Raw genomic sequence first — 27,480 nt, forward strand, 5'->3', positions numbered from 1 at the left:
ACTGCGAGTAAGTGTCACCAATGTTTTGCATTCACGGCTGGTAGTTGATTCTTAACTGATACAGAATCAGGAACAGAAAGTTAGTGACTGTGTCAAACGCCTCACTTTTTGTCTGTCCACATAAAAATGCATCCCTGCAGTTTTCAAACAAAAATGAAGCCAAGGGCATTTCCAAATTTCTCCACCCCGCCTTAAAAACTCCTGCTTCCTTTACACAAAATGTGGCGGTTATACGTATCTTTTTTTTATAAAATGTGGGTAATGTCTTTTCCCATTGCCAGTCGAGGAGTTTGACCCATCTGCTTTTTTGTACTGGCGCTGCCATGTTCGACATCACAACGCACTGACAACTGAGTCACTCTCTCACCTCGCTGTCTTGCCAAAGTAACACGTTCTCCCAAGTGTCATGTTTCCATCACAGCTAAACGAAACCAGAGATGATAAAATCCAACGTCTACAGTACCCAGGAGTGAATGCTGATTGTAACCATTCCCATTGCAGACAAAAGACAGATGTTAGTGGCTGATAGTGGGTTATTTGACCAGGGGAAAAGGGGCGTTAAGTTGCTCTTTTAAAGTAAAAACCAAATTGAGGGGTGAGGGTTACTGTGCTGTGAACAAACTGGACGCTTTAACTCTGGGATGGAAAAGTGCCTTGTGCACTGAATGAATATCACAGACAGTTGTGAAAGACGATTCGATACTGACGCAGCAGCTTCAACCCGACAGAGGAACAACATTTAAAATGTGTTTGTCTGTGTTTGTTCACGTGTTTGCAAACTGGGTGGAGCACGACGCGCTGCAAACTCAGGGAGATAATTTTCTTTCTATTTAAAACCCTGAATAAACTTCTGCCTAACGACAGGGTGAAAAACAGACTCCCCCCTCAAACCAGTTGACAAACAATGAATGAGTGTCTGCCGTCTGAGCCGCTGTTTCCGACGACTCGTCCCTCGGGACTAATTATATCTGGTCATAGGAGAGAAAACACAACGACCCGGGAGCCAAGGCCCACAGCTCGTATCACACAACAGCACAACAGATGTCATCCAGAGGCGAGAAGCTCCGGCTGCTTTTCAAATCACAGGAGTGACGGGGCAAGTGTCCCAGTGTCAAATGAATGAATCTACCTACAGAGTGAGTCACTCTTCATGTGCTGATGCCCCCCCTCTGGAGGAAAAGTCAGGTTATTTCTCGCATCGCTCCGAGAGAAAATGGTGAGAGAAGCTAGAAAATATCACTTTATTAAATTCATACACACTAGAGCTGCAGAGAGCTCAGTAATCTGGTGATATACACATCAAATGGCAAAGCGAAAATGTCTGTTGCTTTATTTTCAGGTCTGTTGTTTATGTCATTGCCTCACAAATCACTTTTTAAAATAATAACCTTTAACATTTACATAATTTCCCACATGATTCATATCCAGGCAGGTAATCTTAATGAAGACATCACAAAGAAACACTGAGGAGAGTGAACGTGACACAGAACAGGGGAAGGACTCGACCGAGACAAAACCAGGAATTCGTACCTGCGTGGTCTGGGTCTGAAAAGCAGCCAACAACCACAGACCGGTCCCCACGGCAGACTGAAAACACCCCTGACCTCTTCTACACACCGACACAAGACTCGTGCTAAACAGCACAGAGAGAGTCCGTGGATGAGCCACCGCAGCTCAATAGAACAAAGCCCAGACTCACACATTACCTCTCAGGACCTTGTTGAAACCCTGACGGACCAAACATTTAATGACATAATAATCAGTAAATGTATCAGTAATGAAAGAAATACTCAGTGGCATCCATAGTAAATACAAACATGTTGAAAATGAAGGTACGGTTCTAGAAAAAGAATAAAAAACTGATTAAGATAACAAATTGTTTTCTTGAACCATGATCATAACTTTGTTGAATTAAAGGTTTGGCAATCAACTCTGCTGCCTCCTAAATGTCACTGACCCAGAAAGGCATGCTGGGAAAAGACAAGGTACAGTGTGTAAAAGTGGGTCTAACAGCCGGGCACTATCCTCAGGCTCTCCTCTTCCTCGCTTGCCACATTTACACCTTGCTCGCTGTTATTTATTATTCATGCATTCTTTTTGGGGCAAGTGATGGAGAAACGCTCCGAACTTGGAGTCAGATGGTGAAACAGATGAAGTGAAACAAGGTCATCGCCTCTGAAATCAGTCAGGGGAGGTTGGTGGTGACGGATGTGAGGAAGCAAAGGACAAAGTTTTAAAAGATTCATCTAGAAGGAGAGGGAAATATCCAACAGCACAAAGCAGAAGCTCAGAAATGACTGGCCTCTGCTTATATACAGTGGTGTTTATAGAGCTCGAAAGCCTGGTTCCATAAGTTAAAATCCTATACATTTTCTGAATAGAGATTTTGATTATCAGCCAAATATTTCCACCATCCAATGTAGACTTACTACAAGCTACGAGATTGTGAAACAATTATATATTCTTCTGTAGAAGCCACAAGTCCCTAAGATATCAACTGCTTTCAAAGAAAAACATGTTAAGTAGAAGTACTACCAACAATCGTCAGGTGTAATGGCAATGTCTGATTGGTGGAGCTCGCTGTTACCATGGAAATGTTCACCACAACCATGAAAACGATCGGATCGTAGTTCCTTCACTTCATTTCCAGTATACTTTTTTTTTTCTAGTCATCAATGGAGAAAATAGGAAATTTACTTCTGGAACCAGAGCCGTTCTAAAAGTGGGCAGTCACTGTTACGCTCTATAGGATTGAACTGTAATACTATAGGTAACTTTTATCCAATGTAAGTTTCTGTCTGTAAAACATCCTCAGATTCTCTGTTTTAAACTAAATGAGACGTCTGATGGCAGCAAACTCAACCAAATCTCAAACTGTGTTTTTGTTCCTCAGCAGACTGTGTCCCTTCACAGCCGAAATCTAAGTCATGAGCTGGAGCAAATCACACAGACCCTTATACACATTATTCAACATTTTACGAAATACAGTTTGACATTTTGGGCGAGAGGTGAGACGGGCTGAGCTGTTGTGGGTTAGCGTTGGGTCAACATGACCCTGAGGCCCCCCCCCACTCGGCTCTGCAACGTGTTGCCTCACACACACACTGTTATGGTACCCGGTTCATGTCTGCGTATCTGGGTCAGTGTGATGAGGAGAGCCACTTGACACGCTGTCTGCGAACAGCCACCGAACCAACACTGGCCGACACACACGCGAGAGGGAAAACACGTGATGCACACAAACGCCCACCATCCCCTCGGATATCGATCCACCCTTCATGCTCTGAGTGATGCCAGCTCCACCTGGCCTCGCCAGCAGAACCGCCCGGCTACGGATCTGGCAGCGGATACACGGTGCAGATGGCCTGAGCGTTGAGCACCACCTGTCCTGCTTTTTCCAACCTGGGAGCTGCCAAGACCAGGTCCAAACCCACCTGGCACGACACATCCAATGGGAAGAGCTGCTTTCGTCTTCACACCATTTCAGTGGCCAATGGGTGAGCTATTCCGACATGTTTCAATCCCACCTCCCCCACCGGTGTCGAGGCCCAACTGGCTCTGACCGGAATGAGCGCCCAGCGGTGGTCTTGTACTTTCTACTTTCCACAATCCTGCTCCAACTGGGTCTTATGGCTGACTGAGCAGGATGGACTTACTCTGGAACATTATGATTATGAAACAAATAAAAAGAAGGCCTTTCTGGACATAATCACCTCTTTTTTCTTTTGTTTCTAATATACACTATCAGTCTGTTCCTCCTGGTGCTGCCTGTATGGACACACTAACCTCCACGTAGTAACTGGGGCAAATTTCAATCAATGTCACCCTGGTTTACCCCCTGCACAGGGTACGCCAGTGACCAGCTGAAATCAATTCTGCCTGGCACGTGAACCGCGCTGTTTTGCCAAATCAGAGTATTGGACAGGACAAATCGTACCATTGGCTTTGTCGACGAAGGCCCCCTGTGGCGAGTCAGGCACACCTCTCCACACTGTGACAGGTTTAGGATAGCCGGGGTCCATGGTTCTCATCTCCTCGTTGTAGCGCCAGTACCTGAACCACAACAAAAGATGAGCCGCAGGAAGACAGAGCAAGAACTGTGTGTATATGAAGGCTGGACTAAATAGGTTGAAGCTGACAGCAGACGGCGTCAGTTTGTGTTTATATCTAGTGTCTCACACACGTAAGATTTAAGGTTTCTAAAGGTTTAGAAACACGATGAAAACATGGTCCTACACCTTGAAACTCAGGCCCAATTTTTAAGGATCTGAAGCATCAACATTCACAAATTATCTGTTTTTAAAAAGTGTCTCAGTTTGCACCCACCTGTCCCCTTTAAAGAAGTAGGTCTTGGCCACGTCCTCCCACCACACGGCCGTATCGATGCTCTGGGCCGGCATGCCGTGGCCAAACTGGGTGATGTCCTTCGGGTATCCAGCCTGCAAGACGGTGTCCTTAAACACCCAGAACTGCTTTCCTGCATGCCGAGAAAAGAGAAAGAGAGGGGTTGGGAATAAATTAAGTGGAGAAGGACAAGGTACAGCAGGGATTACCCTCCAGGAGCCGAAAACATGACAAGGGCAACAAACAGCAGGCAATAACCCGTTGCCTTGTATTACGGTGTTTGATGTTGACGTTTGCCTCATTTAAAATAGGACTGGGACATGTGGCGAGTTCTCCTTGCCCTTGCTTAGAGGCTCTGGGAGCTTCTCGGTGCAGGAGACCGAGCCGGTGGCTGCTCAGCTGAGATAAAATGAAACAGCAGGGACTGTTGGCGACCAAAGAGTCACATTGAAACCTTTCATTTATTATTTATTTATTTAAAGTTTACATGTCAAAGGAAGCCAAGCACGTACCTGAACAACAGGATATTCAGAAGCTTTGTGAGAATGTTGGTGAAATGTTCGAAACTATGAAATGTCATTTTTTTTAATTTCTTCACCTTAAAGTGTAACTTCACCCCTCAGTTTTGCCTGAAGTGGGGCCACGATGTGCCTAACACCCCGCCCCCATCTCTCTCTCCCCCTCCCACACACACATATGACTGACACACCAATAAGCTTGCTATTATTAGCTAGGTTGTCTAGTTATGAGTGAACACAACTGTTGTATGAAATAGAGGCTTCTCCCGTCTGGTTATTTTTCTGAGAGGCGAGACCACGCTCGTCACGATCGGCTGAGGAGACCATGTCTGAGGAGCATGGTGGTCCTGAGCTGTTTGAACCGCTGTCACAGGCGGCCGTGGTTTTGGCTGCCAGGAAACTTCGAAGGCACCAAGCCCTCTACTCCATACCATATTTATGTTGCAATAGTGTGTGTGTGTGTGTGTGTGAGACGGCCGGAGCAGCAGCAACCTTGTTTGAGGACATGGAAGAGCAGGAGAGGATGGGGGTGGGGGGGTGTCTCTGAATGATGCACAATGTGGTGGTTTAGTTTCAGCATAAATTTAAAAATGAAAGCAGCTTTCTAGACTTTTTAAAATAAATAATAATAAAGGTGAGCACAGTATAATTTAGATTACAGCTCATAAAACACATTTGAATTTGCAGCATCTCTTCAATAGAGTTTGTGAGTTTTCCTTTTTTGCACCTCCTCCCCTGCTTCCTGTGCCGTATGCAGTTTACACGACACGTTCCTGAAACAGAGGGACCTCAGGAAGTGTTTGTCTTCATCACTTGTGACGAAGAGCGGGAAGGGAGGAAGCGTTGGAGGTTTCCTTGAGAAAAACGTAAAAGAAAGACGGAGATGACGAAGGTAGGGAGAGGAAAGGAAGAGGATATTAAATATTCCTTTTCTGACTCATGCTGCATACGATATTCTAGCGTCATTTCATATTATGAATCATGGATATGAAGCCAGCATATGTGACTTTTAACCCCAAAAAAGTAGTTCCAGTGAATGGAGCGATGGAGGAACAGTAGGACAGGATGTTGGCTGAGTGTACGGGGAGAGGACAGACCTGCAGTGGCCTCTTGTTGGAGAGGAAACTCCCGTCATTTCGCCTCTTTCTCTTACAATGCTGCACTCATTCTGGGTCGCACTTCCTCTGACCCTGACACAGACACTCACATGCAAACACACCACACCCTGACATTCAAAGAGACTCCCATCCCCACAAAGAACAGTTCAACCTGATTCACAAAGTAGAATCATCCTCTGCTCCTTCCTTCCTCCCTCCCTCTCTTCGACATTAAATTAGATTCTCCTTTTTATTCAGTTAGAGTTAACTCTGCAGACCCCCACACCCCCCCTCCCCCATAAGAGTCTGGCTTCATCTTCAGAGCTGTGAGGGCTGCTTTGATGTAGCAACGGCTCCTGCATCTGCTGCAGTGTAACGACTAATCCATGATGAGTGTATAAAGAGCGTTGTATAGGGTGAAGATTTGTTCCGAAAAGAGGCTCCTCCTCCTTATATAACCACAGATACACACACACACAGACACACAGAAATTCTGCAACGTTCATCCCTGCTGCTGACCTCCTGCGCTAAAACGCTGCTTGTGCTGCTCCGAGATCAGTGATACTCACTCATAAGTTTTGTCCCACAGCCTCACACAGTTACGCTCGAAACAGAGTGTGAGGATGTGCAGTTAATAAACTAGGTCACTACCTGCAGGGGAAAAGTGGTTTGATTTCCAAAGGCATCAAGCGGATCATTAGCTAACTGCACTATAATATTGAGTTACAGTAATGTTGTAATGGGAAAAATTACAAGTGTTTTTGGAAAATACAACAAATGCACATGTTAAATGATTATGATGTATGATTTCTTTGCTCCTGACTTTGATGTCAACCACTTGGGGCTGAAATTACATCAACTTATTAAAGCATAGTACATATTATAACTTTTTTATCTATGCAGAGCTGTACTTTGTGCAAATGTTACTCTTATCTTTTATGAAAGAAAACATTGTCAACACATTACAGTTGAAGTATTAGAGCTTTCAGACACATTGAAAAAGATACATACAAGGGTATGTAATGTAAAATGTAATGGTAGAAGCATTTGTATCTAAAAGTTTGGTTATGGGCCTTTCGTTCCAATTGAATGAATTCACTGCATGTGTGCATTTTCGTGTATGCGGCACTAGATTTGAAAATCAACAACGCAAACCCAGCTCCCTGTGGTATTTAAACAGCCTCTTGCTGACAATTCAGTCCGGGCCAAAGCAATTTCAAATAAGTAACGCTCGGGCCACAATTTTCTGTCCGAACCCGAACAAGCCTGGGAGAAAACTAACTGAACCCAAACAGAACCGAACATGCAGGTATTCTTCTGCATTTTGTGTCTGAACCCGATGCAAGACCGGACGGGAATATCATTGTGAGGCACACCGGGCCAGGTATCCATACTCAACTCAACTATAACAAATGTCAGTGATGTTTTTGAAGCAGCGGATTAGCGACCGTACTTTCACACTTGTTTCACTGTACAGTACTGACACTGTATGAATTAGCATACTTTTGCTTTTCTGTGCTGAATTCCCCTGTTAACTCCTGATGGAAAAAGGACTGACTGAACACTGGCACCAGGCTGCACCGGAGGAATGAGGAACACATGCTGAAACTATTTCTAATGTACAGCCGTTGCGTCTGCTCACTGACCTGAAGCCTGAACAGCACAAAGTCAGTCAGAGTCTCAGCTGTGACTTCAAGACTCTAAAGCCTCCTTCTGTGCCTGTATTTGAGGAGCAGTCGTCAGACCAGGAGCTGTTAGTCCGTACGCAAAACGCCTGCTTGAACAAGGACCTTCGGCGTTGCTGCATTTTGTCTCCTGACCGATTTTCTTCCTAATTTTTTACTCCAAATGGGGACAGAATTAGGCCTTCTGGGAAATCAGTGGCGCGATGAGGAATGGCATTCTGTTGTTTCAGTTTTTTTCTAGATCTGTGCCACCCCAGCCCGGGAAGAGAGAGCAGGGTGGAGTAATGCGAGCTGGTGGCGCGCACTGGGACCAATAGTCTGCGTTTCCAGGAATTGTTTGGAGATGAAAATAGAAACTTGTTTGAGTGAAGATTTGTAGTTTATGTCCCAGCAGACTTTGTTTGCTTACCTACGTCTACTTTCACTAACACATTAACTCTTTATCTCTGTCTGCTTCCTCCTCTGGAGTGTAGGCAAAGGAGTTTACAAGACTGAGATGTTTGTGTGCTGCCTCTTTCAAGTGACTTAAGACACAATTAGCTTTAAATCTCTGTGTTTTGGGGCCAGTTTAGTCTAAATTTGAATGTGCGGACAAATCATTTCACAAATGGTAGAGAAATCAGAAGCACAGACTGTAAGGGGTGAAAACATTTCTAAAATATATACAGAGGGATGGGTATTGTTAGGATTTTATCCATACCAATATCAACATCTTATCGATACTCTTAATAATACTACTTTATAATTTGGTGCAAATATAAAGACATGACTTGTTAAGATGTAAAAAGAAAGAACAGTTATTTTACTACCGTTTTTCAGAAGTTGAATTGTTTCCTGAGTTTCCTGTATATGAAGGAGGGAGCAACTTGAAGTAATCTCACACGGCAGAGTGTTGAACACGGCACATTGTCAAACCTAATCACCTGACACTGGCAACTTTGTCATCAGGGAATCAGGAAATTAATTGACGTACTAATAACAGCACTGTTTGTTTAGAAGCTTATGAATATTTCTGTACCGATCAACGAGGAACTGGTACCAATTTAGTGCTGGTTCTAGCTATGCATGTTCATTATGTTTAGCTACAGTTATGGACAAAATAAAATGTAATATAATTACCTGCAGCAGGCACGTTGACATCAGTATTATGAAATATCAGACTGTTGCAGTACAACACTGTAATCTTTCACAGATTTACACTGAACTCGCCCAAATAAGATCAAGGCCTCTGTGTGAGTGAGCACGGTTACATACATTCAAGATGAAAACCCTCTGTTTCTGAGGTCAGACACACATATGGAAAATGTGTGTGGAATACTAAAAGGGCATGTGCCATACAAGCTGACAAAACCGCAGCCATGTGAACAGGCCATATCGAGGAATTCCTGTGGATGAATAATATACGAGCTGAATGAGCTGAGAGGCTAATGGAAACCAGGATGGTGCGGCCGCGTATTTGGTTTGGGATTACAAATCTGCGGGATGACGACGAATCAAAGCCTATTGACGTGATCTTACCTTTGAAGAAGACGAACTTGCCCTCGCTGTTCTCGTAGACGGCGTCTATCTTGGGCGGCAGGCCCCTCCAGAAGAAACTGATGAGCATGGGGTACCCCGTCATCACAGAGTTATCTCTCACCCGCCAAAACCAGTGGTCCTGGAAGAGAACACAGGAAGCACAGAAAGACACTTAAAAACTAGTGCCTGTCATTTATAGTTTTCTTCACATTTGACCGTCTCTAATGTGTGGGACGTAGTCTAGTAGTAGTGCAGGATTGTCTCTACTGTGTGGGACGTAGAGGCAAAGTAACTAGTAAATGTAGTGGAGTATAAGTACAAGGTAGTATTTAAGAGTAACTCATGTACAGAGTGTATATATATTTATTTTTTGGCTAAATAGTTATTTGAGGTTATAAAAATAGGGGGAAACATCATGATTGACAGCTGAGACTGACTCACGATTGGTCGCGCATACCAGAGGGACCTCCCTACTGTGGCTCCATCGCCCAATTGCTACAGTGCAGACTCTGGCTCCAAATGAGCAAGATGGCAGTGTTCGTATCCAGGATGTTATGGCTTCATTTCTGGATAGCGGGAGGAAGATGGAGACGCCTCCTCTATCTTTATAAACAGTCCATGTAGGGGATATGTATGCAAAGTAACTTGTAATTAAAGCTGCAAATAAATGTAGGGAAGTAGAAGTACAAGGCAGTATAAAGTACATGTACCTCAATATTTAAGGATTAAGAGTTATTCCGCACAAATTTACATCGACTATACAGTCAGTGTGTCAGAGGATCGGTAAATTACATTAGTTCTTAGATAAAGTTCCTTACGGTAGAGTTTTAATTAGTTCAGAGTTTCCTTACACCAAACAACACACAGCCCTGAGGCAGAGGAACACATATAATGAACTCTGCACGATGTAGCACAGTTGGCAGCAGCTTATAACATCTGATACCGGTGAACTCAGGCCAGCTTCTTGCTCTGCGGCTCTCAACAAAAACCTGCAGGCGATGATCAACCCTGGCCGCTGCTTTGACAGCCGGGATGCCTTTAAGATCCGCAGATTCTTTCTCGGGTTGCCTTGAAAGCCTGGGCGACCGTCACAGAACGTGTAAGCTAGGAAAGCCATCAAGTGACAGGGGCAAAGTGATAGCCAGGAGCTTTATGAGAAGCCAAGAGTCTCTTATTTCCTTCAGGGTGGGGCGAGGGCAAGCGTGAGCGCGGCCAAGTGGAAGGTGTGCCTTTTTGATGTTGGATGAAACTTGATGACATAGGGGGGCTGGGGGGAGACCCAGCTGTGAAAGCCATTAGGACTCAGAGAGATGTCCCACCCTTTGGCAATGGACGGTCAATTGAGCGCACAGAACGTCCGTGGCCAAAAAGCCTGAGCTCGTAGCCAGGGATGCAGGGCCGGAGAGAGGGGGAGACAACACATCATCACACGCTGCCTCATTCACTGTGAAAGCTAAATAAACAGCCCATTTATCAAACTGCCCTCGTTCTCTCTCTGTCTAATCCAATTGTTTCTCTGGGACTCCTCACTCTCCCTGGACTCGTCATCCTCTTTCTTTTCATTTCCCCTCGTCTTTCATACCAATTCCTCCTCTCTTGCGCTCCCTCACTCACTCTATACATGCTGCCCCCATAGATTTCAGTTGTTCAGCATTTTCTCCTGTACAAGGCCTGGCTCAGTAATTGAAAACAGATCAAGCTGTGAAAACCAACCCATTCAAAATCCCTTTGACTTTATATAAGAGAAAATGTTCCCTCTCCCGCCCTGCCGTCCCACTCCCACTCTGAAAATAAAGCTCGGGCGGGCAGGCTTGACTAGAGGAACATTTCAGCCGCCGCTGTGCAGACGCAGGAACGTCTAGAATAAGCACAATGGATTGGGTCTTAGCTGAAGCTGTAAATACTATACTCAGCTTGTTCATGTTCTCTGCTCTGAGAGAACGGGCGGTGCTGGGTCTGTCACGCATGCTGTCTTATGGTGTATGATAATGCACCCAGAGCAATGTGGCTAAATTACCACACTCTCTAAAGGAATGTGCAGCCACAAACTGCAGGAGCTGCCCGGCTGACCTGAGCTGAGAGTTGTGTTAATGCTGTGCGACACATGACTGCAGCGGCAAAGGCCTGCTGAGCTGATAAGCAACAGATGAATTATGGGAAGGCAACGCTTCACCTATATTTTAATAAACACGTACATGGATCAAGACGTGAGAACACGGCAGCGCCACGCAAAGATTACTGCAGAAATATATTGCAAAACCCTTTAAACAGACATAAAGGCAACAGATGGATCACCGAACAAACAAACCAGGCACAGGTGCACGGGCCCACGGGGCCGCAGGAAGAAAGAAACAATTCTTAGTGTTCCTCTATCTACCAATTCCAGAAATCTCAGTCTCGCAAATCTCAAGAATCCCACTTGGCATGCGTATTGTTAAGAGTCGGAGGAAGTGGAGTCTTGAATTTGGTGCGATGCTTTCAATATCGATAAACTAAACAGAGTTGAACGTCTTCTTCTATGTCCTCAGAAAACAGCAGGGTTTTTTGACCTCCCTGCCATTGTCTCATAATCTGACCTTGATATTTTATTACTGATCATTGTCAGACAGTATGTTCCTACAGACTGAGCATCTTTAAAACTACTTCAGGGTGAGCTACAATGTCTTTACCCTCCGCACACTGACTTTCTGTTATGTCCTTCACAGCTCCAAACTGAATAAAGGACAGATGATGTGGTGTCTTCTCATCACCTGAATGAAGTAAAAAGCTTTACAAGGCTGGGACCCAGACTCGTGGCCCTCTGCGAATTCCACTTCAAACTACAAACAAGAAGCCAATTGAGCAAAGCGTTTGTTTGGTGAATCAAAGAGCAAAGACTTTCTATGAAACGCTCCTGTTATTAAGCAGCACAGGGCTGTTCACAGACCAGTTTACCAGACATCTGTTACCTTTTACTTTCAAAAACTCTTATATTATTTATGATACTTAAACACAACCGAGACAACTAAAAACGGGTGCCTTTTGTTTAGGCTGTAGCTCTGAGGTTATATCTAAAGCGTTGTAATCAGCAGTGTCCAGGTCAGCCCTGTGCAAGCATCTGCTGCTGTGGATATGACAGTGGTGTCAGGCTGACCGTGCTGCTGACCTCTCACTGGGTTAATGCCGTGGACACAATTGGCCGGACTGAGGGCAGAGCGCAGGTGTAAATAATTCACAGCCAGAATCCTGAGATCAGAGTTTACCAGCATTTCTGGCCAAAAAGGTCCCTTTTTTCCGCTGAGAAAAATAACTGCAGAATATCTATTTTTTATCTTTTAGCACGTGCCCAGTTGTGTAGTGATGTCTTTGCACAAGCACCTGCAACTAAACTCACCCAAACTAAATCAGGCACGACCCTTGAAATCCAGCCACTACAGTAATGAACAGTGATGCAGCTTCTGAAGCTTCAGCTGTTTCTTTCTGTTATAAATCATTGTTCACTTCCATGCAGGTGGAGCATGGATGTGTGCTGGCAACGCCTCTGCCGCTGTGTTTAGTGTCACTCCCAGGAGAATCTCTTGTACAATAAAAGCGAGAGAGTCCTCTGCAGAACAAAGTATGTACCATTGACTATAGATGGCTGTTGATCTCTGTTGTAAATGGACAGTATTTATAAAGCGTTTTTCTAGTCTTATCAACTGCTCAAATCGCTTTACCCATTTACACACACATTTATACAGCACTTCTATACACAGTGCTTTTTGTCAGCAGTGTATCTTGCCCAAGGACTCTTCGGAATGCAGACTGGCAGTGTTGGGGATTAAACCACGGACCCTCTGGTTTTGTGCACAACCAACCAAGCCACCCTTGTTATGCTATAAATACGGTAACTATAAAAAAGTAGATGATATATATATATAGACCACACAGAACATATCGAGAAGTCAATTGAGACGTTTCTTCACTTTTGTGTCATGATGTGTCGAATTTTGATAAATTACAAAACACTGTATAACAATGGTGCTGCAATTAAAACACAATTCACACTAAATGCCTCAGAGCGCCAATAAAAGCAGTCAAATGAATCTTGAGGGAGACAACTGAGAACTGTGCACATTGTGATTGATTATCTGTCGTACAGTCATTAGTCACATGGTCCTGGGTGGTATTAACTGCAGAGATACAAGAAAACTTTAAAGTGAAGATGTGTAGCAGAGTGGATTTGAAAGATGTGTCCACAGAGAGAATGAGGCACAGTTTCCTCATGGCTCCTTTATTTCACACAACGGTTTCTGAGAGTTAGAGGAAAATATCAATACCAAGGCATCTGTGAGATGTTAACTTTGTGTGCAGGATTATAAGAAATGACATATAAAACTGGCTTGTTATTCAAATTTAGAGGCCTTGCCTATGCTAAGCTATGCTAATCACCTCCTGACTGTGGCTTTTAGACATTAGAGTGGTATTGATCTTTCCATCTACCATCATTCACCGTTTCTTTCTCTCAATTTCAAAGTTTGCAAACTTATTTCTCAGGTGAAGTTGACTTTTTTTGAAAGTTACAAACTTGTGCCGTTGAACGTGCTCCAATATATATCATGTCCATCTCGCTCTTCGCTGGGACAGAGACACTAAGAAGGGTGGACAGCTTACTGCTCCCTTGACCACTGTGTTCTCATTAAGGGATGTTGAAATCAAAAGTGCGTCTCCGACATCGGTGACCAAGTGGTCGATCCTGAACAGTAAGGGACCCTGCGGCGTCCCACAGTCCCCTGCTCTAAATTTGTCCACACGAAGGAAGGACGTGTCTCTCAGTGAGTGAACGTGGGGCTGGAGGCTGGAACTTTCCTTTTTCATGGGCTGTCTCAGGATGAGCGCCGGTCATGGACTGATGAGGGGGAGGACCCGACTGCAGTTCAAGAGGCTGTGCAGCTCGGAGCAGGAGAGCCATGCATCATAATTAGTCACCGTTACATGACAGCTGCGGTGAACTCTTACTTTTAATCACTCATCCTGACAGTATCGTTGACGACTAAATTCTAATCAGGTCATCCTTAAGTTCAAGTGAATTTTTCTGCAAGATGTCATGGGTGTTCGTGAAATATCACATTCAAAAGAAAATGAAGTCACTAAGCACTGCGTCCACCGAAGACCAGTCAGTTCAACTTTGAGTTCAAGTGAACATTTGGACCAAATTTGAGTAAATTCCCCCATGAAGAAAATATTAGGGCTTGGTCCTATTTGAATTTTCCAACTCTGTAAACTGACAAATTGCAACAAACTCTGCTTCCATATTGTACAGTACTCAGAGCCTGATGGGAAATGAGTAGATCCTTGGCGATTTGCTGTCTAGTTATATACTGGGGAAACCTGGTTATCCACACATGTATATAATTTGGTTTGTGGGTTGACAGAAGGTTGAACATGATGTGGCCACAATCGTAAAATTGGTAGCTGTGTAATTTTAGTGGGACATTTACTGGTGACACTGGATCCAAACAGCTGCACACGGTCCTCTGTGAACTTTCACTGACCCTCCGTTGCCTCAGTGAGGGAGAAAAACGAGCCGCTTTAAAAACCACCACCTTCAGCAGCGTGACTCCCTGCCCAGCTCTTTAGATCAACTGCCTCGTATAAGTCAGGCTCTTCTCAGTGTTGACCTCGTGACGCCAACTTCTGTGGTGGCTCTGATCAGACGGCGTGGCTCGGATGCCATTTTTATACTTGATTGAGTTAAAGTAGCCTGAATAATTCTAAATTAGTCATTCATTGCCTATTCAACCTAAGTAATAAAGCGTAAAGCATTAACCTTTTACCTCCTTTACTGGGATTAATCACTGAAGTTAATTGTACAGGGTCCCGTGTAACTTTCCTTCTCGTTAATGCATTGACTGAAACCTTTAAATCCAACTATATTACATAATAAAAAGCTTTAAGAAGTGGAAGGTTTTGAAGACAGTCTCCTCTGTTGCAGGGGTTGTGCACACCATTAATGTTACTAACGTCAGCTCTGACAGTCTGGAAAGACCTTACTGACATCCTTGATGTTCCCAGTAGATTGAGATTTACTTGGATGTAAACTGTTGTGAAGACATACATCAATACTAGAGAGTTGATGCCCATTGGAACCAGTTGGGACCCTACATGCTAGACTGGGTTTGGACAAAAATGTTCAAATTATATTTGGTTTGGGTTCAGTCAAGTTGGCTGGGCTATCTTGATTTACTTGACTGCATATGTCTGTAATCAGGGAAAACAAGCAATAACCATGTGCTTCAACATAACACAAACTCAGCTGATACTTACTGCATCAGGCTCAGGTTGGGTTCGGACACACAAAAAACAGAATACCTGTCGAGATCGGGCTCTGTTAGTCTTCTCCTGGCCTTGCACGGGTTCGGACAAACACACTCTGTACTTTCAATGGCAGAAAACTGAACAGAGGTAATTGTTTGAGATGTGGTGTGAATGGTTCCTCTTCTGTTACAATTAACAGGAACGGACCAAAAATATTGACTTCACTCAAATGATTCTATGAAAATCTAAGTAACATGAGTAAAATCCCAGCCAAACAAACCTCAGACAGGTTCAACAAGCCTGGCCTCTGCGCTCTCAGTGTGTTCGACCAGATAAACCCTCCTGCAGTCTTTACTCTAAACCCCCCTACTTTACATTGCTGGACCACCTGTGGACCTTAGGGCTCTCTGACTGCTGAGATGTCTGCTGTAATCACTTGACTCTTCCAAAACAATTAAGTGGGGATGGTGAGTGTAGCCAAGCCGTGCAGGACAAAAAGACCTGCAGCTGAAGTAACCAAGCCGACAATTAATCCAACAATAAAGCAAAGAGGAAATCAGCCTCATAAACAACAGTAACAAGAGACAAAAACTAAAATAAATTTTAAACAAGGAGCTGTAAATCCTTCAGGCAGCCATCATTTAACCAGTCCTCTCAATCGTGCATTGACCTTGCTGAGCTCCAAAGGACGTAAATCAAGCTCTGTGTCACTCATTGTGATTCCAGGGACGAACGCATCAAGACGAAACCTCGGTGTTGTGGAGAAAACTGGCACAACTCACACTGCGAGGCAAGAAATATTAGGACCACCTGCTCCTCCTGTGAAACACACTCACTGAGTAAATCCAAGTCAAACCTGTGCTCCCTTCTTGATTTCACTCCCCCAGCCACACTTGATTCCCTAGCTGAGACGTGGATTATGCTAAAGGGAGGAAATCATCAGAGTCCTGATGTTACTGGTGGTCCTAATGATGTGAACGCAGTGGATTTACAGCAGCACTTAGATGTGTTCCCTCGCATCCACCCACCTACACCTTTGGCAGAGTGGGAGACGAAGCTTCTACAAAACGGCCAGAAGAGACCAACTTTCATCAAAGCCTCCAAACTGATGGAGCCATGGGCTATTACACGCACTCCTACTCATTTAGCCTCCTATCAGAACCTCTACGGTTTTATCTTTGTTGTTTCATATCAATACTAACACTTTTAATATTTGTTGGTTTGGAGGTTTCAGGTACTGTATGTCTTTTCTCAAGGTTGCAGCGTGGACAGCGGAATAATCCATTTTTAATACTACAGTTCCCTCAACATAAATGGTTATCTGTGCAACAGCTGCTGTTTTTGTAGTTATTACATTAAAGTAATCAGTTATGACACATTAAAGTAGAGGCACTGGCCCACTTTGACTAGTCATTCTTTTAAAAGTAGTGGCAAGACATTTCATTAGTGCACTGACACATGCAAATTAAATTTTCTAAAAGCGAGTGTTACAGTAGATGCACAGTCCCCGTCTATAAAAAGCCAGAGCTTCCTCTGAGATCTGCAGAAATCTCATGGTCTTCAGGACAGGACATTGGAACATTGGAACAAGTGGATATTAGTTCCACCACAAAACGGACACAGCGGCAACATTGACGTTGCTTCCAGACATGCACTGAACTCTAGACTCTCCCCTGAAATGATCCAGAGGGGCAACCGCAAATGTCTGAGTCAGTTGCTCCGGATATTATCGGGAGCTTTTCCTGAGTGAGTCCATGTGAGAATACAGCAAGAAAATGCCCGGAAAATTCACAGCGAGTGAACATTTTCCTGTTCTTCTGCTGCGTTCGTCATGTGTGAAAGGCAAAGCCCAGATGCGATTTTCCATACTTCATGTCTGAAAGAAGCTTTAGTTAAGTACCTTCACAGGTAGCAGCTCTGGCTCCCAGCACACTGGTGGCGGTGCTGGTGGAGGCGGTGGCGGGGGCAGAGAGGACAGAAAGGGTTTTTCCCCCCCGAGCTCCACAAGCTTCTTATTTAACCAATGAAAACCGTCTATTTATATCTCCTTAGAGAAAATACAGCCACACTCACATGAAGCATCAGAGGCACTCTTTCCCCTCTCTGTGGAGAACATAGGATCGCTTTGTGCTGCCCCCAGGTTTCTCTCTGTTCCTTTCTGCATGTTGCCAAGGTCTTGTGCTCACAAGCTTAGACCAAGGATAAAGATGCATTAAGGGACATGTGTGCTTTTTCTCTTGTTCTGAAAACCAGGCAGTATGTTGGAAGAAAGGAAAACTGTGCTGCACCGCACTCATACTTAGTAAAACACCCGCTTTGTCCAAAATTCCTTCTAAATTGGCCTCAAGTAACCTGGAAAAAGCTCCTTTTAGACATAATGGTTTCTATAATTATGCAATAAAATACACGGGGATAATAAATATTTAAGATAATATTTCTACAAGCTATAACCAGACTATCAGTTTTCTCTCCAGCCAACTTTTCTACTAAGGTGTAATGGCTTACATTTCATCCAAGTAAGCTTTTCCACACTATGCACATACCGCAATAAACATGAAGCAGATTATCAGAAAAGCTCCCATTCTCTGTATATTTAGGTAATCCTCCAAGTTCTGAATAAACTTATACCACATTCAACTACTGTCAGCTGCAGCTCTCTCCACAGGGTGTTTTCAGACCTACAGACCATTTGCACTGGTCTGAATCCAGGGATGGGATGTTCTTTTGTTGCTTTCATCTGCAGATTAGTTTTATTCTATAGCCAGAAATCTCCTCAGGTATATGTTGTTGGTTTGGAAATATTATGAAAGTACCCACAGTTCTCCAGAGTAGCTCTGGCATGTGGAGTCACACTTCTCAGAGATTCTGGCTGTTGGTAAAACGGGCTCCAGGGTTTAAAAGCTCCAGAAGTAAATGTGTTTGTTCCAAATCACAGGCTCTCACCTTGAAGACGAACATCTCTCTCCTGAGGATGGCCAGCGTGTTGAAGCCGCCATCGCAGATGTTGGGTTTAGCATTGGGGTGGGACGGCCTGTCCCCTGGGGGCAGCCTCGGAGGTCGCGTCTGCCTGTCTGGCTTACGGGGGTCTGAGGGAAGATGAGAGCGGGGTGGGGGCGCTGTCGGCAAAGGCTTAGTGGGCTGGAGAATCTTATCGGGAGGCCCTGGAGGAAGTGAGATAAAAAAAGAAACAAAAAGTCAGTATATGTGATACATACTTTGTATCTGCTACCAGCACCACATTTCTGACTCTCATGGGAGGACTTATCATAAATAACTGTGTACACATTGAAACAAACCCTGATTCACTACATGTATATCAGCAGCTCAGCAGAAAACAATACGTTGAGATGAACAGAAAGGTATTAATAATGTGCTAAATGTACACAGTGAGGTAAAAATAAAGTGTTCTGAGTAGACATGCCCTGGTGTCATTTAACATTCATGAATTACATGAGAGAAGGAGAGCGAGAGGCAGGGCGAGCGAGCGTGTTGTGCGTATGAATAATTGACGACGCGTGAATATGACAGAGAAAGTGTGAAGACGAGGATGTGAGCTGCCATGTGCTGACTGGGGCCTACAGATGCAGGACTACAAGACTGCAGTTTGAAAGATGAAAATGTGACAAACAAGCCCCCCACATACCCTTATTAAAGGATCAATGAGTAACGATGGGGTACAGACAGTAAATAAAAGTCTGCTGTAACCAGATGTGATAAATGATTTCACATGCCAGCGAACGAAGAGGATAAAAGAACTGAATGAGGCTCCAGTGGAGTAGATCTATAGTGAGCAATCAAAAGATAAACCAACATATTAGTTGAACAAGTCGATCGGGGGGGCTACATGAGAGGGAACTAAATCCCCTGAAATGCGCCCCAGATTGCAGTTATGTAATCAGACCCACAGTCAGCTGGACATGTAGCAAACATGCACTCGCACACTCACACAAACAACAACATGATGAGAAACCATGACAACAGACTGAAGGCCTTTTTTCATGTGATGAGTTTGCACATTATTTCAGACCTGTTTCCAGTTAATGCGAGCTTTCACATCAGTGACGGAATTTCACTAAAAGATACTTGGGATATTATTTTTTGGGAACCAAGGTCGATCCAAGGTTTCAATATACATCTGACCAATCAGAATGCATGTTGTTGACAACAACTCATTTTGAAGCTGTGGAAGTAGAACAAAAAACTATTTCCTACTCTATCCAGTCTGATATAAAGTTTATTTGTTGGTTTATTTAATATATTTGTCTTTCACCATTGCTCACAGTTTTTCTTTTGTCTTTAAAAGGATTTGGTGATGCAGACTTGAAGCTAGGATCAAAGAACCGGTGACCCAACTCTTCATATAAATATATACACACAGCAGTGAATCAGTATCTGGCCGAATAAATACGTTGCGAATCAAATGAAGGCCTGCAGCTTTTTGTTTCTCTAGTTTCCAAGTGGATTTTATTTTATTTATTTATATTAGACATCAGAGATAATGAAATCATATCAACACCTGTCTTATGTCTGTGTGTCCAGGTGGGAAGGAGGTCCTTCATGTAGATTCAAACTTTAATGTGAAAAGACTTCCCTGTCTGAGCGAAGAGCTGCCACCGCTTATCCTGTCCTTCAACTCTGGAAGAGGGAGGGAGGAAGGAGCGACTTGATAGTTCGCCCAGGTCTGCCACTCCCAGAGGGACAAACCCTGACCATGTAAGCAGATGGCAGCCTCTTGTGTTAATGTGCTAATGTAGACCAGAGTCATCTCAGCAGAGTGCGACTGTTTTACAGCCCTGCAGCTGTAATGGGCAACACTGTCACTGTTTCCAAACTTAAATGTCAAACTGAGGTTGAGACCACCGTGTGGAAATGTGTATATTAATGGGAAACTGATGGGTATCTTCACAACACACAAACAAAACTGGAACACCATATCAAGCAGCACATGTGTACACAGGTTTTTCTATTAATTACCTAGATTGTGGCGGCATGCCATAGCCTCATTTGACCTGCCACAGTTTCATAATGATCTGAAATTGTTTTTTACTATTCTTTTATAACATAAACGTTTTAGATTATATTTTTGACGATAGTATTTTGCACTGTTACGTCGTTGTAAGCTGTGTGCAGTGCACTTGGCCCCTCTCTCTCACTTTCTCTTGCAAAAATATTGATCTGTTGGTCAAGGTCAGACTGTGCAGTCAGCAGTACCAGAAGAAACCACACTGAACCATGAAAACATCCATAAAGTTTTGACCATCCCAAGCAGGCAGGTAGACCTCATCATAACACAATCTTGTCACTCCAGTGAGCATGAGGGTGTACTGTGTGCATGTTTAGTGGCCAGGCCTACCTTAGTCCTCAGCATAGCAGACAGCTTGACAATATGTACACATATTCTAACTGTTCAACTGATTAATAAGTCAAAATTCTTATTGTTGGTTAATGGTTAATAATGAGTGTACCTGGTGTGAGAGTTACTGAAGCATGCAAACATTGTCTTATTTCCAGCAGTCACTGTGGGATCAGCAGGTCGTCCCAGTGTGTTAATGTCCACTGTTAATGTTAATACAGATTACTCTGGAGAGGACCGTGACCAGACTGATAATCACACCACCGTCATTGCTGCAGGCCAAGGCTGGTCATATGTGTTTCATTGTTTTAAACCACATCTGTTTCCTCTTTTACTTTAGCTAGTTTGTTTAGTACTAAAAATGTATATGTTTATTTGACCAAAAACATGTGGTTTTAAGTTTGCTTCCCTCCGCTCTTACGAGCTGGGTCCTGACATCTGCATAAAGCCAGAAAGCCGTACCATAAATCTTCTGGATGCCCTGCAGGTCGTCCATGGGCAGTTTGAAGTTGTCAGTGTCCATGTACTGGTAGAAAGGAGCCATGATGGCCGTGGGATCATTGGAGTGCTCGAGGCCCAAAGCGTGACCGAGCTCGTGGACCGCTACCAGGAACAAATCGTTACCTAGAAACAGACAAAGGAAAAAAAGAAAAGATACAGCAGGTCCGTCAGTGCAGTGCTCAACAGCAAAAATGTGTTTTGCAGCATGAACAGATGAGTCAAAGTGTTGGTCAGTTCTGGGTTATTTTCTGTCACCTCGCAGCTTGTCAGGTTGCACCTGTTCAAGTTGGCAGTGCAACAGTGGTTCCTTCACAATAAAGCCAAGTCTGCTGAGTTTTGTTCTGGGTGATTTAAATAAGCAGGAGCCTTTGTGAGAAAAAGTTCCAGTCTAGTTCATGTTTAGAACATTAAATGGTCTGTGTACAATCCCCACAATGAATCCAGACATATGTGAATGTGCGTGTGTGAGTGTAGATAATCCAATAATAATTTACGCAGTGGGTTACATAGCATGTGAATTCCCTGACAGAGCAGGGAAACCCCTACTCTCTGTGATTAATCTTGAGTCGTCGTATGACAGTGAATGTACCAGGTTGACCTTATGACCCAGAAACTCTCTGCAGACCCAACAGCCAGACTCCGGTTGTACTGCACTGAGATATCTGGGCTTTTAAAGACATTCCTCAGCTAGCTTCACCAGCAACCAAAACAACAACAGAAACCCCTCCTCCTCAAGCTCCTTTATAATGTTTGGCCAAACTGTCAAATCCAATCCATGAAGAAGCTCATTATCATTGTGGAGAAACACGTTGGTGTACAATTAGGGTTAGACAACTACGTCTGGTCTTATTTATAATGGCACACTGGCTGTCTGTGGGAAGCTGGGAAGCTGACTCCACTGCGACATGTGAAAAATGTCACTGCTGTGATTCATTCAAATTTTCTTTCCCCATCATAAATAAAAACTTTGACAAACAGTGGTCGCTGGTTTTTTGGCATTACAACATTTAAAGACAAAAAATATTTTTCAGTTAGAGTTATAACTTGTGGTGGTCAACGGCTAAAAATAGGACAGAAAAATTTGAATTTGAAGGTTGTCCCTCTGATGCTCTCCCCGCTGTCATCTCTCTTCAGTTTTACCCTTCCCTGCTGTTCTCATCACAGCGAGAGATGCGTCAGGAATGAAAAAGAGCATCACTTATTCATTGTGATTCCTGCTAAAGGGGCGCACTTATCTGCAGCAAATCTGTCACATGAATAACACATCAGCAGATAGTGACGGTGGATCAGGTCCTTTCTTAGCTACCACTGTACAATACTTAAAAATGTACCACTGAGAAACTGTTTTAATTGGTCCTTGTGAAGGATATTTGACTTTGTAATTATCAATGAGTCTTTACAAGGCTGATGTAAAGTCACAGGTGTAGAGAGAATCACAAACAGCATTAACAAACCAGCGCTTTGTGGAGAACACTTCACATTTCAGCAACATCCTTCCGATGAAAATCGGCTGCTACGAAAAGTCTGCAGAAATACAGACACTCACAGGCACAATGAATGCAAAGTTTGTAAGATTGAACAAGTGTGTGAAGAGAAACTTCATAGAAAATAAGGTGAGGCAAAGAAAAGAAAGGAGATACGGAGAAGAAACAGCTCAGTGATTTAGGATCCACTTGTGAAGAAAAACAGGGTTTCACCCTTTGCAGCACAAAACGCTTCATCAGCACAATCCAAAGTGCTTGATAAAGTTTAAATTAATAATTCATTGTGTAGTTAGTAAACACACATATGGTTGGTAACACCTGGTATGGATTTCAATTTAATTTGTCAAATGTAAATATGTGAAAAGTTATTTTATAACTTCAATAACCACACTGTGGTTGTATGCCTCCACCATCTAGTGCTCAACTTAAAAGAAATTTAATAAAAGCTATCAGTGTATTCATTGGCGAAATGTGAAATATCCCTATATTGACACAGTTTCCCTGAAATATCATATTCACCACAACATAAGGTCACAGTGACCTTGACCTTTGACCACCGAGCTCTATTTGATGCATCCGTGTGTCCAAGTTAACACTTCTAGTAAATTTGAAAGGATTCCCTTGAGGTGTTACCGAGACATCGTGTTCACAAGGTGACAAATGTGTTTTGTGAGGTCACAGCAACATTGACGTTGCAATATCTAATCAAATCATCCTTGAATCCAACTGAACGTTTTCTTCGAGGCATTCTTGAGGTATTGTGTTCACAGGAATATGACAGACAAACAACCCGAAAACATAAGGCCTCCCACAAATGGCTATTGCTGGCACAGAGGCATGAACGTGTCCATGTCCTGATGCTGCAGATGCTGCATTCACATCAGCTGTGTGAGTAAAACGAACGACTGTCTCCCTCCCTCAATCTCGAGGCAGCCTCCTGGGGCCATTTGAGGTCATTGTTGTCACTTTCTTTCAGTTGCTTATGTAAGTCACACTGTGATAGACAGGGACGTCCTGCCGGCCCCCGGGGCCAAAAACACATCCATGTGTACTGCCTGGCTTATTATCAGCTGGAAGGTAAACAGAGGCTACAAGGGAAACAGGGAAGAGAGTGGAACGAGACGGGGAGGATGTGCAGGCAGACAGCTAAGGGTGAAAGAGACAAAGAGGTGATGGTGTACAAGAGAGGGAAAGAAGTGAGATGCAGTCGAGAAATAAAGCAACGGGAGAGGGAGGGAAAGAGGAGTGGGAGGAGGAATTTAAAAGAGTAGGTAAATACAGAGATTAAAGAAGGTGCAGTAAACGGAGGAGAAAGGGCGTTTGGTGCGATAGCTGCAGGAGGAAAAGGGGAAAAAATACAGGATGATAAAGAGAAAGGGGAAACTGAGGCTAGGAAAGCGATAAGACTCAGGTCTACTTGTTATCTTGTAAGTTGCTCCAGTGTACTTGCCAGCACAAAAGATGGAGATGATGAATTATACAACCGCAACCTTTGACCTCGGCATTTGTTACAGCAATCTCCTGTCAGTGGCCATATCTCAGCCCCAGACACACAAAAATGCAGCAGATTAGGTGGGAGGTGGTTCACAGTTGAAGGGCAACAAGTTTTTGTGACAGTGAGTCCTGTATTTTTCACAATATAGTGTTTCTACTGGTTTCAGCAGTAATTCAGTGATACGATAACTTTATTTAGTAGTATCACAACACACAGTTCCAGCACTGTTACATGATTGTAAAGTATTTGCAACGATCACAGCAGCAGCCCACGGCAGCAGCAGGCTTGCCGACACTCTCCTCAGGACAGGTCAAGGTTGCAGCTAATGAGATAGTGTAGCAGCGATGAAAGAAAAAAAAGAAGAAGAAAGATGGAGTGGGGAAGGTGGAGGAGGAGAGTCGCTGGAGATTTATGACCAGACATACCTCTCTCTGTCTTTCCCCACAGGGCGTTGCAGTAAAGTAAACAGTGGTTGTGATTAGAAACCAGAAAACTCTACCTGCTCTTCATCCGTAATTTACCAGCTCCCGGCACACGCCACTGCGGTCCGTCTGTCGGCTGGGGGCACACGTGACATGGGGAAGACGGAGGTTTCGGACATAAACTCTCACACACACACACACTGGCCCACAAATCAGAAAAGGGTCCCTGGACATGGCTGTTCAATTGCAGTAATAGCTTGGGTTGTCAGCGCAGGCCTCCAGGGGCCTGTAAACCTCTCTGCTTCCTCAGTGTTTAACTAAGCGCCCGTGGTTCGCTCAATACAAGATGTCAGATACAAGCCAGGGTGACCAGCAGGCCGTCCACCTGTTGCCTTTAAAAAGGCTTCCCTCATCTTTCTGATGTTTTTTTTTTTTTATCCCTTGTGTCTTTTGTCGTCCAGAGTATACGAACCAGCAACACTAGCAAGAGGCCTCTCTCCAGTCAGAGGCTTTTGAAAGCTCAACATCCCCATAAACATTAATAATAATGATAATAATAATAATAATAATAATAATAATACCTTTTTTTGTATAGCACTTATCTTAACAAGGTTACAAAGTGCTTCACAAAATCCATGGCAAAAGTGAATGAATAGAAATAAAAGATATTCAGTTCAATCTTAGGTGCCAAATCATAACATACTAAGGTCGAGACCTTAAAATTTGTACATTTCCCACAATGAGCAAGCACTTTGGTGACTGTGGAGAGAAAAAACCCGCTCATCCACTGGAAGAAACCTCTTGCAGAACCAGACTCGGTGTGGGCGGTCATTTGCCTTGACCGGTTGGGGTGAACGGAGAAAAATGGGGAAGAGAAGAGACAGAGGGGGAGAGGGGGAGAGAGAGACCAGGAAACGTTGTGTAACCATTTAAGCTCTGTTAGACTGGTTGTTATATTGAAAATAATAATCTTCAGTTGTGCCTTGGCGTCATCAGGTGTTTCGGCCTTTTAATCGCAATAATGATAAAAATCTGAACCTGAGGGCATGCTGAGGCTAAAGGTGAATCTGACTGGCTACTGGCTTGTATGGCAGTGCTATGCCATGTAGATCAGACATCATTACCTCTATGCCTTTTTAAACTAAACACCTATACTGTCATAGGCAGCAGAGTCAAAAGCTGTCCCATTTAAGAAACTACATAAAATATAGTTGCAATAAAAGTAAGATTAAAAGATATAAAAGGAATTAAAACTTTGAAAGTTATTGAAAGAATCTTGAAATCAATCCAGAATTTAACTGGCAACCAGTGAAGGGATGCAATGATTGTTGGTACGGTTGGTTAGTTCGCTACATCAACATCAGAAGCCCTCAAACAACACTATAACAACCCTCACTCCTTTTTCATAGAACTGGGCATTGACTGTAGGACTATTTGTGCTCTCATGCTCTCATGTGTAAACAACACCATGAGGTTTCATGGTGTTGTGAACTCTTACCCTTGCACAATGATTGAATAATAAGCATTGGAATTATTGCCGAAATTCAATGCACATTAAGCTAATGTAAAAATTGCGACCTGATTTCGGTCGGTAATTCTTAATTTGGCTATATATTACTTACGTTCGTTGGGACGTCACTTCAAATACTTTATAACTTTGAAACGTCTGCTGGGCTTTTTATACTGACAAGGACGCCCAGCAGAGTTGAACTACTCCTACTCCTCAGAGACTCCTACAGCCTTTCTTCAGAGCTCCAACTGTTACTGCTCTTACGCCATCGCGGTTGTTTTGTGTCCAAGTGTAAGCAGGCATAGCCGCTCTCTTTGTCCCAGTTGCGCTGAACATGTTTCCCACTGTTCGGCTCCCCAAGAGTCTAGCGCCAAACATTCACAGAAGGTCTTTGTGGTAATTTCATGAATGTTCCTGGTAGTTAGGTAGAGAATCGGCAACATGTAAAGCCCATACGGCCCTGTCACAGCAAGTACAGCACCCTTTTACTCTAACTTACACTGGGTGCTAAATGATTATACAACAAAACTATTAAATATATTACGGATGATTTTATGGATATTGTTAAAGTCATCGTTTTTATAAAAGGTGAACGGTTACTGGTTAGTTCGTAGCACCAAGTTCAAAATTAATTAGGCATTTTTCAAAAATTTTCTTTTAATGGTGTATTTTTTACTTTTTTGACCATTTAAACATTACTTAACACTTCTTTGCTCACCCCCTCTCAAATGCAACATGTGGGCATATGTGGATACTTTCTGCTCTTGTTCGTAAATCAGATGGGCTAATATTTCCCCTGGCTTGGAGCCACTGATGTAAGATGTAATGTCTCATGAGCCTCCACTCTGCACACATGAAGTTCAGGAAGAGAGAGAGGAAATAATCTTATTTTACTAAGAAACTCTTTTGTTACAGTTCATGTAGAGTCTCAGTGTGATTAAAGAGAAATTGGAAGGGGGGGGCAGCTGATCAGTCCCAATCTAAAACAACTGAAACATGAAAAGTAATTGAACAGCTACAGTGAAATGAAAAAAACGGTATTGGTTTTGCAATGAGCTATTATGCAACGTAAGCCAGTGCCACTACTGTAAGGTGTTTTACCGTCACTGACTGAGCTCAGCGGTGAAGAGAAGGAAGCCGAGGAGACCTTCACAACACTGACACAGTTTTTTCTCTGAGCCGGTACGTCGTCAGAAATCAGACCAGCCCTCGGCCCTGAGGGAAGTTGCAGATTCAGTATGTGAAGTCCAGAGAGGCAGTGCACACAGTGAAACGGT

The 27,480-nt window shown here is 43.5% G+C and overlaps 1 protein-coding gene across 3 annotated transcripts in view; it reads right to left on the minus strand.

The window, feature by feature from the left end:
- LOC117753898 (matrix metalloproteinase-16-like) overlaps window positions 1-27,480 on the minus strand; it is a 69,110-nt gene that overhangs the window by 2,391 nt on the left and 39,239 nt on the right. For all 3 annotated transcript variants that reach the window (XM_034572398.1, XM_034572399.1, XM_034572400.1), the window contains 5 exons: window positions 21,254-21,415; window positions 18,382-18,599; window positions 9,163-9,301; window positions 4,327-4,477; window positions 3,938-4,053 (listed from right to left, as the gene is read on the minus strand). In XM_034572398.1, coding sequence (XP_034428289.1) covers window positions 3,938-4,053; window positions 4,327-4,477; window positions 9,163-9,301; window positions 18,382-18,599; window positions 21,254-21,415 — 786 coding nt within the window. The remainder of the gene's footprint in view (window positions 1-3,937; window positions 4,054-4,326; window positions 4,478-9,162; window positions 9,302-18,381; window positions 18,600-21,253; window positions 21,416-27,480) is intronic.

The sequence above is a fragment of the Hippoglossus hippoglossus genome, chromosome 20 (genome assembly GCF_009819705.1).
Source record: "Hippoglossus hippoglossus isolate fHipHip1 chromosome 20, fHipHip1.pri, whole genome shotgun sequence".
Lineage (NCBI taxonomy): Eukaryota > Metazoa > Chordata > Actinopteri > Pleuronectiformes > Pleuronectidae > Hippoglossus > Hippoglossus hippoglossus.